The following is a 13,127-nucleotide window of genomic DNA, read 5'->3' as shown; positions in this document are numbered from 1 at the left end:
CGAAATGAACTTACCTCTGATCGTCGCTATTGCTTGAGGCGTCTGGGTGTTTATCAGCTCCACTTGCAAGATGTGAGACGAGCCTTTGCACTCTAGACTTCTTCTTGGGCGATATTCGGTTGTTGCAGCGCTCGTGGTAGCTCTTGAACAAACTCTCAACCTTCAAACATAGGAACAAGATTTTTTTATAAGTGATAGAAATATATGCAAGGTTCAGTTGTACAGGGTTTATTAAGCTAAATTCAGCGGTATTTTGTTTGTCTTTAATCGGATTTGGTTGCTGCAGATCTTGTGGTAGCTTTCAACCTTTATAAATGGGTACAACAATTTTTAAAAGCAGCAGAAGTGAATGTCAAGGTTCATTTGTATAGGATTCGTTAATCTGATTTGTGCGGCATTATGGTTGGGGGATTAGTTGGACGAAGTAAGAACATTAAAGCCCACCTATAACATTTAAACATGATAACAGTATTTTTCAGCTTTCAGGATGTACAAAGTTGCAGTATGATTAAGATAGGGGTCGTTTGCTGATAAGGTATACTACTCAAATGACGAAGTTTATTTATATACATATATATATTTATGATGCTTTTAATATTTATTTCGTTAAAAAAAAAAAAAAAAAAAATGTAGTGTATTAAGTTATATATATTTAAACACACTATGCACTGATGTGTAATGTAGCTTAATAATAAATCACAAAGCCAACAAGGTTGAGTGGATCAACATGATCTTGATAAAGACGTTTCGATACGAACTTGTATCATCTTCAGTTAATGTCACAAGTTCGTATCGAAACTTATTTTTTAAGATGATGTCGAATTAATCGACGACCATCATGGCCTCGAAAAAAAAAGCTTGCTACTTGCCATATATAAATGCGAACACACCCAAATAATCGAACCCTAGCTTATAAACATGACATTTGTCAACATCCAGCCTTCAAGTACACGCGGCAATTTCAAGCTTGGCTTCACCGGCATAATGCTGCCTTGTGACGTCACAAAAACCCCTAATTCCCAGCACCTGGGGCTAATACACGAAGTGGGTGAAATAGATCAAAGGGTAGCGAAGCTGGTTCTGTAGAATGCTGGGGAACCACATAAAAGACCCAAATGTCAGGTTGGCTTTACAAGCTTCATAGAAGGCTTAGTGGTTAGCTGAATGACAGGGTTTAAAGTGCAACTACATATTTAAATGATGTTATGTGCCAAAAACTTGGTTAGTTGAGTTGTGTTCATTGCTATTTATACAAATTTTGTCCTTAAAAACTATATATTTGCCTTAACCACACCTACATCTATTGTTCAGTAAAAACTACCTAACATAATTTTGTTCAAACATGTGGAGAAATTGAGACAAAAAAGGCAGCTTAAAAATGCATGTAACAATTCGTCTCAATAAATTTCACAAAGTAGTAGATTTATCTCGAATACAGAAAGAATGGAGAAAACTCATTTATTAGGTTAACATATTAAGGTTTGTTTTTATTCAATGAAAGCTTATCAGTCGTCACTTATTAAAATATATAATCCAAATAAAACAAAAATATCACCAAAAGCGACTATGTTCAGTTTAAAAACTCTGTTTAGGCAAGTGCAATCCGATTTGTCGCGCTGATAAAATGTCAGTAAAATCAATGTAAAATAGTTTTCTACTTCCGACTTAACCCACCACTCGAACTACACATTGCACCATTTATTTAAAAAATAAAAAAGCAAAAACTTAAAGCACGTCTGGGGCGATTGCGGATTTAAGTGAATCTACTAAAAACCATTAAAAACGAAAACTCAACAAGGAAGAGATTTACCTCATATCACCATTTATTAAAAAAGTAAAAAAATTTCAACTGCTCAAAAAAAATTCTCTTTAAATGTTGCTTGAAATAAATATATAAATGAATTGCAGAAAAAAATGAGTCAAAAAAAAACTAAAAAAACGAAATCTCGAAGAGTAGTAGGTTTACCTCGTAGTTCTTTAAAGTCCTTCTCCAAAGGAGATTGCTGGAAGAATCAAGTTGGAAAACTCTCAACATCACGAAGAGCACATGGACACAAAACTGCCCTCTTCCGCAATTACAAGTCTGTGTAGCAACAAATAATGTTCGGAAGTTATTTAAATGTGTACAAAAGATTTCAAACAATAGATTGACGCACATAATACAATTGTTATACAGTTTCGAATTAAACAATGCCCATTATAGAGATTATAAAGATCTTTATTGTTGTATAATAGAAGTGGTTAAAACATGGTTGTAACATTAACAATCTAAACTTAGTTTGCGATGCATGAAAAAAGTTTGTAGCACATTGTAAAACAATCTTTAGAATAAGTTCCAATTTTAACTTATTAGACTGGTATTTTGCATTTACCACCCCTTAGTTTTTTCTGTTTAAAGTAAGTGATAAACCAGACTGTTTATTCCAACATTTTACTCTCAAGAAAAATATATCCCAGCACACTAACAGAAAGTGTTGTAGAATAGGAGAAAGTGGTTAAAATAGCTTATAAAAACTCTGCGGCCCGAAGGCCGTGGTTGATGACCCCTGAATTAAACCATTAACAGTATTACAACATATTTAAGTTCACATTAGTATTTTGCACATAAAAATTGTTTTTAAACACATTACTAAAACTTTGGTTACTTAAAATTAAATCATAAACTCTGGTATTTTACACATTAAACACGTCTTTTATACATTAAAGCGGCTTTTTATTAAAATTAGGAAGCCTTGTTTCTCCATATACCACGTGATTACTAAGGCGCTAAACTATCAACAAAAAAGTCCAAACACCGTAAAATAACACAAAAAAACAAATTCTAGATTTACCTGTGGCCCGACTATCACCAAGTACTTGTGCTCTGGGGAATCCCCTCCTATGCGAAACGAGTTGGGCCCGTTTTGTTGCAGCAAGTAAAGACGAGCTTTAAGCACACGACTTATCTGCCAAAAAAATATGGGTTTAGAACGCATTCTAAAGTCTTTGTCAAAAAAAGCAATTGTGTTTCTGTTGAAATGTTTGGTTGTAGGTTAAAACGGTTGTTTTTCGAAACACGCACAGGCAAAAAGCGAGTGGTTAGAAAAAAAAAAAAAAAAAGCTAGTGGCAAAAGTAAGACGAAACACCGAAAAATAAGTGTCTTGTTTTCTAAAGATTATTTGTTTTAGACGTCCCGTTATGACGTCATAATTATAACTAAACATTTTCCATCTTGCTGAGAAAATGATTCAACCTTCATCCCTGCTTTGTGGTAAATTGACTAGCAACCCGTCATTATTTCACCAGTAGGAAACTGAAAAAATAGTTTGCTTAGGCACATACTACGATAAAAAGCCTAAATTACCATTGGAGATAGAAACACCTAAATTTCATGCGATATAGTGCCTATATACATTGGGTTTGATGTTGACTTTAAAACTCTATTTTCGTTGTATACTTTAAAATCAATAAAACTAGGTTACATTGTTTGAACGTTCCAATATGACAGCACATATTATCGACGTCATTGTGGTGTAAAGTTATAACAGAAGGTGGTTTATTGTGTTTGAAATTCATTTCTAGTAAACCAATTTTGCTTCAAACAGAATTTCAACAAGCGTTTCCCAAAGTTATTAACGCCGAAATATGTCAAAGAAGAAGCGTGTCTGGCATAGAAGGTAAAAAATAACAAGCTACGTTTAGAAATATTCACTTAAGCGTTATTAGTTTTGTACCGCTGAATTTCAAAGGAAAAGGGGAGGACAATTTTGAGCTACAATTTCCGTCGGCAAAGTGCTTTTAAAGGTCAGACATGGCGTGCAGAAATAACAAAAGCGGCGCTACCAGTGATAGTCAATATGCGTTGAAACATTGTCATTTCAACAGTAGATTCCTACTGAAAACCGTTGAGGCGAAAAAACAGTACAAAGTAGTGAGAATTGCAAAAAATTGTAAAATACTTGAGGTTATAGAAAACATATTGAAGCCCAACAGAATAGGTAGTTGTTGCTTGGTTAATGTTACTTAGATTTTACCACAGTTTTTTAATTTTGTCTGATTTTTTTTGTTGTTAGAGAACTTTTTATCAACATTCTGCCTTAAAAAATGGTTAAAAAGACGGTCCACGCTTTTTGAAACTGGCAAACATAATTGTGAAACAGCCATCGATTTTACGTTATAAAATAGAATAAAGCGGGCTGTTAACCGGTAAAGGGCTAAAAACCAAAAAATGCAATAAGTTTGGAAAAAAATGAGCTTCTACGTTTTGCGAAGGAGCGTAATTGGCCAGCATACTGTCAACAAATCAGGCATTGCAGAGTAGCGCAATGCACTGTCAACACAGCGCTAATGGGCAGCTTGTGTTTCAGAGCAAAGCGTCGCTTCATTTCCACCATAACTCCCGTATACGCACAAGTTGCACAACCTCCAGCCTGGAAAGGTTGGTTTCCGAAGGGCCTCGCTGCTAGGCACGCAAGAGAAAAAATTGGGGGAATAACCCGTCGCTTTGCAATGAGAAAAATCGAGCCAGTGTATTCGGGAAATATCACAGAATGGAAAAAAGGAAGTCTGGTGTCTGAAATTTTGGACCTGTTCAACTATAACGGTCGTCTTATTATACAAAATAACGGGACAGAAAATACTATAGGGGCTAGGGTTAGTACTTCAACTTGTACAAATTACCTCTACAAATTACGTAGGGCTCACACAACCAGAAACAACTCTTTTTACTAAGTTTTTTAAGAGGATTTAAAATGCACGGCTTCCAAAAAGGTCCAGTATAGTTAGGTATTTTACCATAAATTTAAGTCAATTTGACACACGCCACAAAATGCAAAAAAGAAAATGCCCAATATCTGGTGGTGGATAAAATAAAGGCAAAATGAATCACGCTTTATGTTTTTTTACGGGGGAGTAAAAGAGTGATTTTCAAACACACAAAAAGTGTAAAGCAGGAAGTTGAGTGTAAATCCTAAAGCAAACTTTATGGAAAAACATTCAAGTCAATAAGATGTTTAAACTGTCGTAGAAAACGTAGTTATAAAAATCTTTGTATATGGCCGTATTTGTCCTAATTCTAAATAGAGAAATCAGGTGCCAGGTGAAGCACGGTTGTGCGAAAGCTTGTCGAGAATCAAATACAATTTGTCTTTATACAGTGCCACCTGATTTCTGTAGTTATAAAAGTTGCACTAACTGATAAGTGTTTAATAACTGTTTAAGGAAATACAAGGAAAACTGTAGTGCGCTCCAATAAATTGTAGTTCAAGTTAAAATTTGATCTAAGTTTAATTTGGAAATGCATTTCAATCTACATTATCTTTATTATACGGAAAAGGCTGAAGTTTAAAAGCACAGGTTTGAAACATTAAAAATTTTACAAGTAAAAAAATAAATTAGACGTTTTAACAACATACCTTTTTCGATGTAACGTCGGGGCTGTAAGGTGAAATCCCATCAGTGTTGGGTGAGGGGGGTCTTCGGTTCGGGGAGGGGTTCCGTCCCTTGGGTGAGGGGTTACGACCCCGGGAAATTCCCCTACTGGTGGGGCTACCGACCCGCTTTGCATAAGGACTGGTTCGGCCGGTCTGAAGAAACAAGAAGGTATTGATATTATACAGGTATTCCTGAAATGCTGTTCTTAAGTTGTAGAGTGCAACGATAACAACACACAACACTAGGTATGTCCGATAATATATCGGACCAGAAGCGATATACCAAGTGGAAGTTTTGGTATTCGTTCGATATTTGGATCTCGGGTTGGCACCGATACACATTAAAAAGAAAATTTATTAAAAAATAGTAGCTTAACAACCAAAGGCAATTAAACCTCTCCACACTATAGCTTGTGGGTGGCTAAAACGGGTTCAAAAGGGATTTGTAAGCACAAAGTGATGCCGGTGCAGGTTCGAACACACGAGCACTGATAAATTGACGTGATTCCAGAAGTAAAATCCGTCAGAGAATTAACAAATTAAAAAAAATCTCACGGCATTATACGTGGTTTCAAATAATCCACACTCCAGGTATGTATGTGGCATGTTATTTCGGTAAAACTAAATTCAGGCCATATTCAACTGGACTAGTTGAGTTCATTGCGGTTTCAAGCTACATTTGTGGCCTTTTTCGCCAATGTTTTTATGCGAGTTTGAGCATTTTTTGCGCAAAATTTAAACACTAAAATGCGAAAAAGGTTAAAGTTCACGTTTTCTCAATTAGAGTCCACAACAAGCGTTCTTGTTTAAGTCTTGGCTCAAGTTACTCCGTCGAAGACCTTGTTAAATTTGCTTTTAATAATTTCTGAAGTGATTATGCATTGTTACATCTATGTCCGAAAGGTGGATTGCAAATGATTGCGGCGCCATTTAGTAAATACTTGTAAACTTTTATAGAATTTTTTTTGTGCAAAGTTAAAAATAAATTAAGAACCAGCACAACAGTTTTCATCTGTCATACCCTACTCCGACTTTTTTTTTTTTTAACAAAAAATCACATGGCAAAGGGAAGGAAAAACTGAAAAAACATACGATTTCCCAGCAAAGCGGGTTTGGTTTTCGCCGCAAACTTTCTTCTGCGTGGGTAAAGCAAAAAAGGGAAAAGCGACGACGTCGATAAATAAGAAAATCAAACGTTCGCCGCGTCGCTTATGAATTATTCACGCGCGCAAAGGCCTAACAACTGCCCCTAATGTCCCACGCAAGTGTAAGCCACGTGAGGGGCGTATTCTTGCTAGTTATAAGTTATCTTGCGTCTCTTGGTCTTTCTACATATCGTATACCGTCCTTAATTCCGCCATACATTATTCAAGCCCTGCGATCTTTATACAGCGATTATACGACTTGTATTTGCTAAACCGCGTGTTTTTTTTCACGTAATAACCGCTTTTAGGATGTCTATCTGTTAAGCTCAATTATCCCTAGGGTACACGTCAAATATGGGGGACCAAAATGTTTTAATTCAAATATCATTTTGTTGTTGACTAAGATAAGCTTGAAAAAAAACTAAAGAAAAATATAATATGAATAGTGAGTTGTATACACATATATCTAATACCACTATTAACTGCGAAAAGTTTGGCGCGATAATCGTTTCCAAAAGCCGGAAATCTACAGAATTCTAAACATGTGTTGGTAGAACTATGTGTTAAATGTGAGCAGCGTTAACTGATTTTTGTGCTTTTTTATTTGTTTTTTTGTTCGCTCCACGTGGTTATCTGTAAGAATGTCCGATGAAAAACAGTTACCGAAGTTTGCCAACCGCACACAAAAAAAACTTTTGGTGGACCAGCCGTTAACAACCACAACCCTAAAATTTAAGAACGTAAAAATTCAGCAGCTGACTCCACTTTGGTGCGTTGAGTTGAAATGTGATCGTCACAAACCACATCAAAGCTCCACCCGCGCCTTTAAACCATGGCCCGAGGCTACAGTCGTATTAGACCAGCTCGAAATGCTACAGGGAAACTTTTAAGCACCGGAACTACTTTTTAAACCGTTTTTTTTTTTTATTTTATGAATCCATCGCCACTTTGAAAGCCACATGCTACCATTTTAAAGCTGTTTTCACATTTTGAACTGGTATAGAAAACACATTTTTGCACATTTATTTAATGCATTGGCCAGTTTATAAAACTATTTGCAAACAGCCAAACGCACTTTTTCTTATGTCTAGTCGTTAAATTGCATAAATTCTGTTTTATGCAATTCGGAAGTCTGTTGCCTAATTGTCGTTAAATCAACAAAATGATGACCATCTATGAAGTTGCGACTGTCCCAACCACCGACAAAAGACATCATTGTTAATGTTTTTACATTATACCAGGTGCATCGCACGACGTCGTTCAAAAAAATTATCCCTGGGTATTTTTTACTGCACTTTGCCGTTTTTTGAAGAGCTATGTAAGGTACAAATTTGTCAACAACAAGCAACCACTGCTTTTCGATCGAGCCAGAAACACACCGCAGACCAAAAGCAACACAACCGCCTGCCACACAACACTTACCAAGCTGTTGATCAGCTGTTTGGTCAGACAAAAGAAAAAATAGTTTTTAAGCAATTTATAAAGGTATTTTAATTTTTTAACCAAACTAAATTAAGCAAATTGCTATATAATTTCTTGTTTTTCTCGGTAAAATGTCTTGAAAAGTTTTTTTAAAAACTCAACCCTTCTAAATTTCAAGATAAGCTTTCTCAGGTTATTTTTTTAAAGCCATCGTTTTCAAAGTGGAAAATAAAAACAGGCTAAGGCAGCGTAATTTACTACAAGTAATAAAATGACAATTTTTAGGTAGCTGGGGTTACCAAAGCACCCAAACTCCACAAAAATCACAAACTAATACAAAAAACACAAAAATCATTGTTTCGCAATGGCAGCTCGTTGCACTTTGCACACAATCGGATTAGTTAACTGAAAGTTTGTTTTCTGATTTTATGCGGTATCAGAGTAACAGTACTATTAGTAAATCTCTTATATTAGTTTGGCAGATAATCAATTTCGATTTCGGAAGAGTGTCTATTTTTTAGGAGCAGTAACACCAATAGTTGATTTGTTTTTCGGACTGCGTTTGTTTTGAATCTGCACATTACAATTCTTTAGTGGGATGCAATTGAAAGCTCTTGAACTTGGGTCGCCAGACGCAGCTTATCTTGTCACAGAGGCAATTATCACGTCACAAACCTGAGAGTTTCGCGGTTTAATGCCACAGCGAGTGAAAGATTAATTTTCATCGAAGCGGTTTGTTTTTGCTGTCAATTAAATTCGTGGTTTTATGATGAGAAAGCATTATTTGGCCAGAATATAAGTTGAAGTGCAAGTCATCTCTTTCGTCAATGTCACATCTTGAACTTTTTTAAATTGCGCTTGAATCTAAAGTTTATTATATTAGGACCTCAAAACATTGACTTATTTCATTAAAAAAAAATGCTTAAATACCATTTTAGTGATTCCCTGAAAATAGTTTGAAAATCATAGTAGCAAGCAGTGTTTTTTAAGGTGTTTTGGGGGACCGAAACGGTCCCCCAAAAAAATTTCTCCAGCGGTTTCCCAAATTTTGGACTTGCAACTTTTTGGTATTTAAATGAAACACTTGCGGCCTCTTAAAACTACTTAGCGGCCACCCAAACCAAACCTTAAAAAAAAAACCTGGTAGCAAGGTCATACGCAACCGTGCAAAATAACCACAACGGTACGCTAAAATATACACAGTAATGATGTGTTATTTCTGCAGTTTAAAGTAAAAAACTACGGTCTTAAGGTAAAAAAGTACAGCGTCAAGGTTACATAACCGCAGCGTTAAGGTCAAACAATCACAGTGCCAAGGTCAAATAACCTAATTAACTGACAAATGTAAGCACGTGAAAGACTGAATATGGAAGTAAAATATACGCAGACGAGATGACCAAAATCGATTATAACTGCGCCACAGAAGCCAACATAAGGTTTCAAATCACACACAAGATCCACAATCAAACAAGGACAATCGATTTCAACCTGAAAGTCGTATCGCCAAGTTCGTATTGCGGATTATACAAGTTTGAAAAGCCCAAACATACACAAAACATTCGACTGCCAACTCAAAGCTTGTAAGACAAATACAAAATATTCAAAAGTTTTACAGCAATTAGTGTACTAGCAACAGGAACTGATATGCAGGAGTGTGGCCGACGAGAGTGAAGCTAAAAGTATAACCATCGTTTACTAGACACCACAATTTTAGTTATATGTTGCCAAATGTTCCAAAGTTCGACGCATCACTGTAATTTCTGCCGTTGCATTTGACCGAGGCCAATTTTATAGAAGAAACAACAGTAATACATCGAACTCTTAAAAAGAGAAACAAAGGTTAAATTTAAGCCTAGAAGAATACCAAATACCAACCATAAGTCAAACAGCGAGCAGCGAAAAACACACACACACACATATGAGTTAAACACGTGCGATCTCGCCCTTCTAAAGCTGCTTTTGACCAACGATTACAGCTTACGTATCATTGCTACACCGAAGGGGCGGCCAATTGTGCCAGCAAGGCAGGCTAGAAAAGCAACTAGCTTGCTGGAGTGAGGTTCGAACTCACGACCTCGGTCATACCGGGACCTTCGCTCCACCAGCTGATGTTTATGGGCTCAGAGGGGAGCAAGTCGAGAAACAACCAAAGTACCATTGCTAGGAATAATTCCTAAACGGCCAGAACAAGATATCATCATCCTACGGTTTTAGATGTTATTTAGGCCATTGAAGACTTATTCTGACGAATTCGGAATTACTCCGTTATAGATACCACTGCGTATTTGCCTTTATTATGTCGTTTCTTAATACTATTTATTATAGATTATTCAGCTAAGATTGTTCCTTATAGGTATTTTCGCGTGAACCCGGTCAAGTTTCATAAACACATGAAGTATAACAAATCAAATCACACCTTACAAGAATATCACAACTCAAGTGTAAGGCGAAAAGCGGGTAATGTTACGACAGCAGTCTACGGCCTTTACAACGGTGTGAACCGGGGGCGTTACGGCGCCTCGTTTCGGTCCGCTGCTCGCGTGGAATGCTTGGCGCCAAAGTAGCAGGAAATATAAACGGTTCCGCATGAGTGCACAAACACTTTCGACGGCCGTCACGCGTCGTTGAACACGCTTCAACGTGCTTTTACTTCGATTTTTATTCGAAGACGCGAAATCTTTGAAGTTTGAGTTTATTTCGAAACTTTCGTTTGAAAACGCTGAATAGGTAATCGAAACGTCGGCACAAAATAAATTTTGTCAGAAGAACCCTCTTTAAAATCAAATTCACAAGAGATTTTGGCTTGGATATTTAGCACCAAGCAATGGTTCGGTTTCTAAACTTGTGGAAGCAGAATATTGGCAATAATCGTGGGTGGCAAGGTTCGGAGTTACAGAGCATACAGCGAACACACAAATTATAGCATTCACTGAAGCGAGAATAAGGCCACACAACCTGCCGGTATTTTCGATTCTGACTTAATTCAACATACAATAGACAAGCATGAACACCGAGCTTAGGGTGCTTTATTTCCAATGACATTCCAAGACGACCCAGGTTCACAATACACTCAAAAAATGTAGGGGGCCGCATTAAAAACTACAACATTTAGGTTATAATAGGCTGGGGTCGGACTTAATGAAGCACGAAGTTCGCTTAAGCCTTCGTAAAATATGTTGGGCCATAAAATAATCAAGTTATGTTAATACGGGGTTTGAAACATATATCATGGCATTAAAAAAATTCATTTCGGAAAATTTTCTGAAAATTTCTTTTTGGAAAAGCCGATCAAACTGGCTTTTGGAAGTTCCTGCTAATATGCATACAACAAGTGGCAAAAAGCAGACTGGCGTTTTGACAGATCGCTTAACGACGAGGTGCCAAGAATTTATCACCAAACGTCATTAAATGTTCGCGTGTCTGGCAAAATGATTGATGTAAGGCGTTCAGTTTAAAACTTGCAAGCACAAGTTACTTGGGGTGTATTTAAGGCAAGTCTACGATTCCTCACGGAGATTACCAATAATAAATGTGGCCCACAAATTGCTGACAGCGATTTTTCAAATGGTTCACAAATGCGAGAATATAAGATTTATAACTAAATTAATTTATTTATTTTATGACGAACAATTCAATAAACCTTTTTTTCACACATTTAAGTAAACTTTTTTTTGGTTTTAGTCAGTTCATAAGTTTAAAACTCGACCAAGTTATTGAAACGTTTGGTTATTTTTATTACAAAACAAGCTATGAAACTTTGCTATGAAATGAAAAAAAGCGGCGAAATCTGGGCAATTTAAAAAAAAATAATAACACGACATTCGAGAGTTTATTGTATGTTATATTTGGCGCGGGAAAACTATAAAATTCGCATTTTGACCCAAGTGCTGACAATCCTGGTATATAAGATTGAAAAAGCTTCAAATATTTAAGCTTAGTTGTCCAGAACATTCTCCCAAGAAAGCGCTTCTCGGAAAAGCAGGCACGTTCTTCGGGCTTGTGCGCAGCAAAAAACAGCTGTTTCTGGTTTACAAGCAGCCGTTCAAGTTACGGGCAAACGCAGAGACGACACACGGCAGTAAAAAAAGCCGCAAAAACGAGCGGTTTCCTATTTTCGACGAAAAATCGGGTGTAGGGGGTAAGTAAGTTGGGAGTACGCGTTTATTTCTGTTACAAACGAATCGACATCGAAATCGACATAAAGAGCGACGTCAGCGTCACCCGGCAATTTTAACAGTTAAACTTTGTTTTGTGCGGAGTTTTAAGGAGCATAGGTTGCTGTACAGCTGCTGAACTTGTTACTTCCGCAGTAAAACTAAAAAAAACTCGTCTTAAACTTTTGCTTGTAAACGCCCGGAAGTTAAAAAACCCACAGAACTCTGTTGCTTTAAACATTTTGACGAACCAATTATAGAAAACAGCCAGCTGGCCCAAAAAGATGGCTATCCTTGTAAAGGAACCAATTTGCCTTTCCACGTTAATGGGTAAAAGCAACTTCGCTCACTTCGTTTGATTGATTTTTCAGGTCGTCACCAAGTCTTGTGACGCAATATTTACTTTGCGACGAAACAATAGGGGAATTTTGTTTTGTTGTTGTTTGAAATGTGAGTCTGCAACTAGCGTAATTTATACTAATTGGAGTTTTAATTCGAAAAAGGAGGGTTATAGCTTGTGACAAAATACTTACAAGCGCTGTGGAAAAAGCGATAACTATAACACGACGACAGAAATAACCGAGTAATTGACAACTAGTCGCTACTCGTTACTCGGCGGGTGAATTATCTCAAGAAATGACTTCATAATTATTAACTACTACAAATACTCAAATCACAAAAGGTTAAAGCCTTTAAATGAACGTTAAACTTTTTAGCAAATTTTAGACAAATTACAATTAGTTATTTAGCGATGATGGCTTTAATAGAATAATGAAAATCAAATTAAATACAAAAAGGTGAATTAAGGTTAAAGAGTGTGTTTCTAGTTTAAAGCATAACGATCGGGTGTATTGCAAAAACGTACACAAAGCCCACACAGAATCGCTATTTACAATAACCTTAAGAAATGCGGTCCAAGAAATTGCCACAGAGACAAGAACTTAAGCCAGGGGAATGGTAATTACCGGAGACCGGATCTTTTAGATTGCTGGCG

At 36.6% G+C, this 13,127-nt stretch overlaps 1 protein-coding gene across 1 annotated transcript in view; it reads right to left on the bottom strand.

The window, feature by feature from the left end:
- The window catches only part of LOC146131801 (mitogen-activated protein kinase kinase kinase 1-like), a 42,909-nt gene that overhangs the window by 19,247 nt on the left and 10,535 nt on the right, over positions 1–13,127 (bottom strand). Inside the window, exons 6-9 of the mRNA XM_083396827.1 lie at positions 5,395–5,565; positions 2,832–2,945; positions 1,967–2,083; positions 15–160 (exon numbers count right to left, since the gene is read on the bottom strand). Coding sequence (XP_083252953.1) covers positions 15–160; positions 1,967–2,083; positions 2,832–2,945; positions 5,395–5,565 — 548 coding nt within the window. The remainder of the gene's footprint in view (positions 1–14; positions 161–1,966; positions 2,084–2,831; positions 2,946–5,394; positions 5,566–13,127) is intronic.

Source organism: Ascidiella aspersa, chromosome 9 (assembly GCF_963924565.1).
Source record: "Ascidiella aspersa chromosome 9, kaAscAspe10.2, whole genome shotgun sequence".
Classification (NCBI taxonomy): domain Eukaryota; kingdom Metazoa; phylum Chordata; class Ascidiacea; order Phlebobranchia; family Ascidiidae; genus Ascidiella; species Ascidiella aspersa.
The sequence above is the reverse complement of the archived record's forward strand: the minus strand, read 5'-3'. Positions and strand labels throughout refer to the sequence as shown.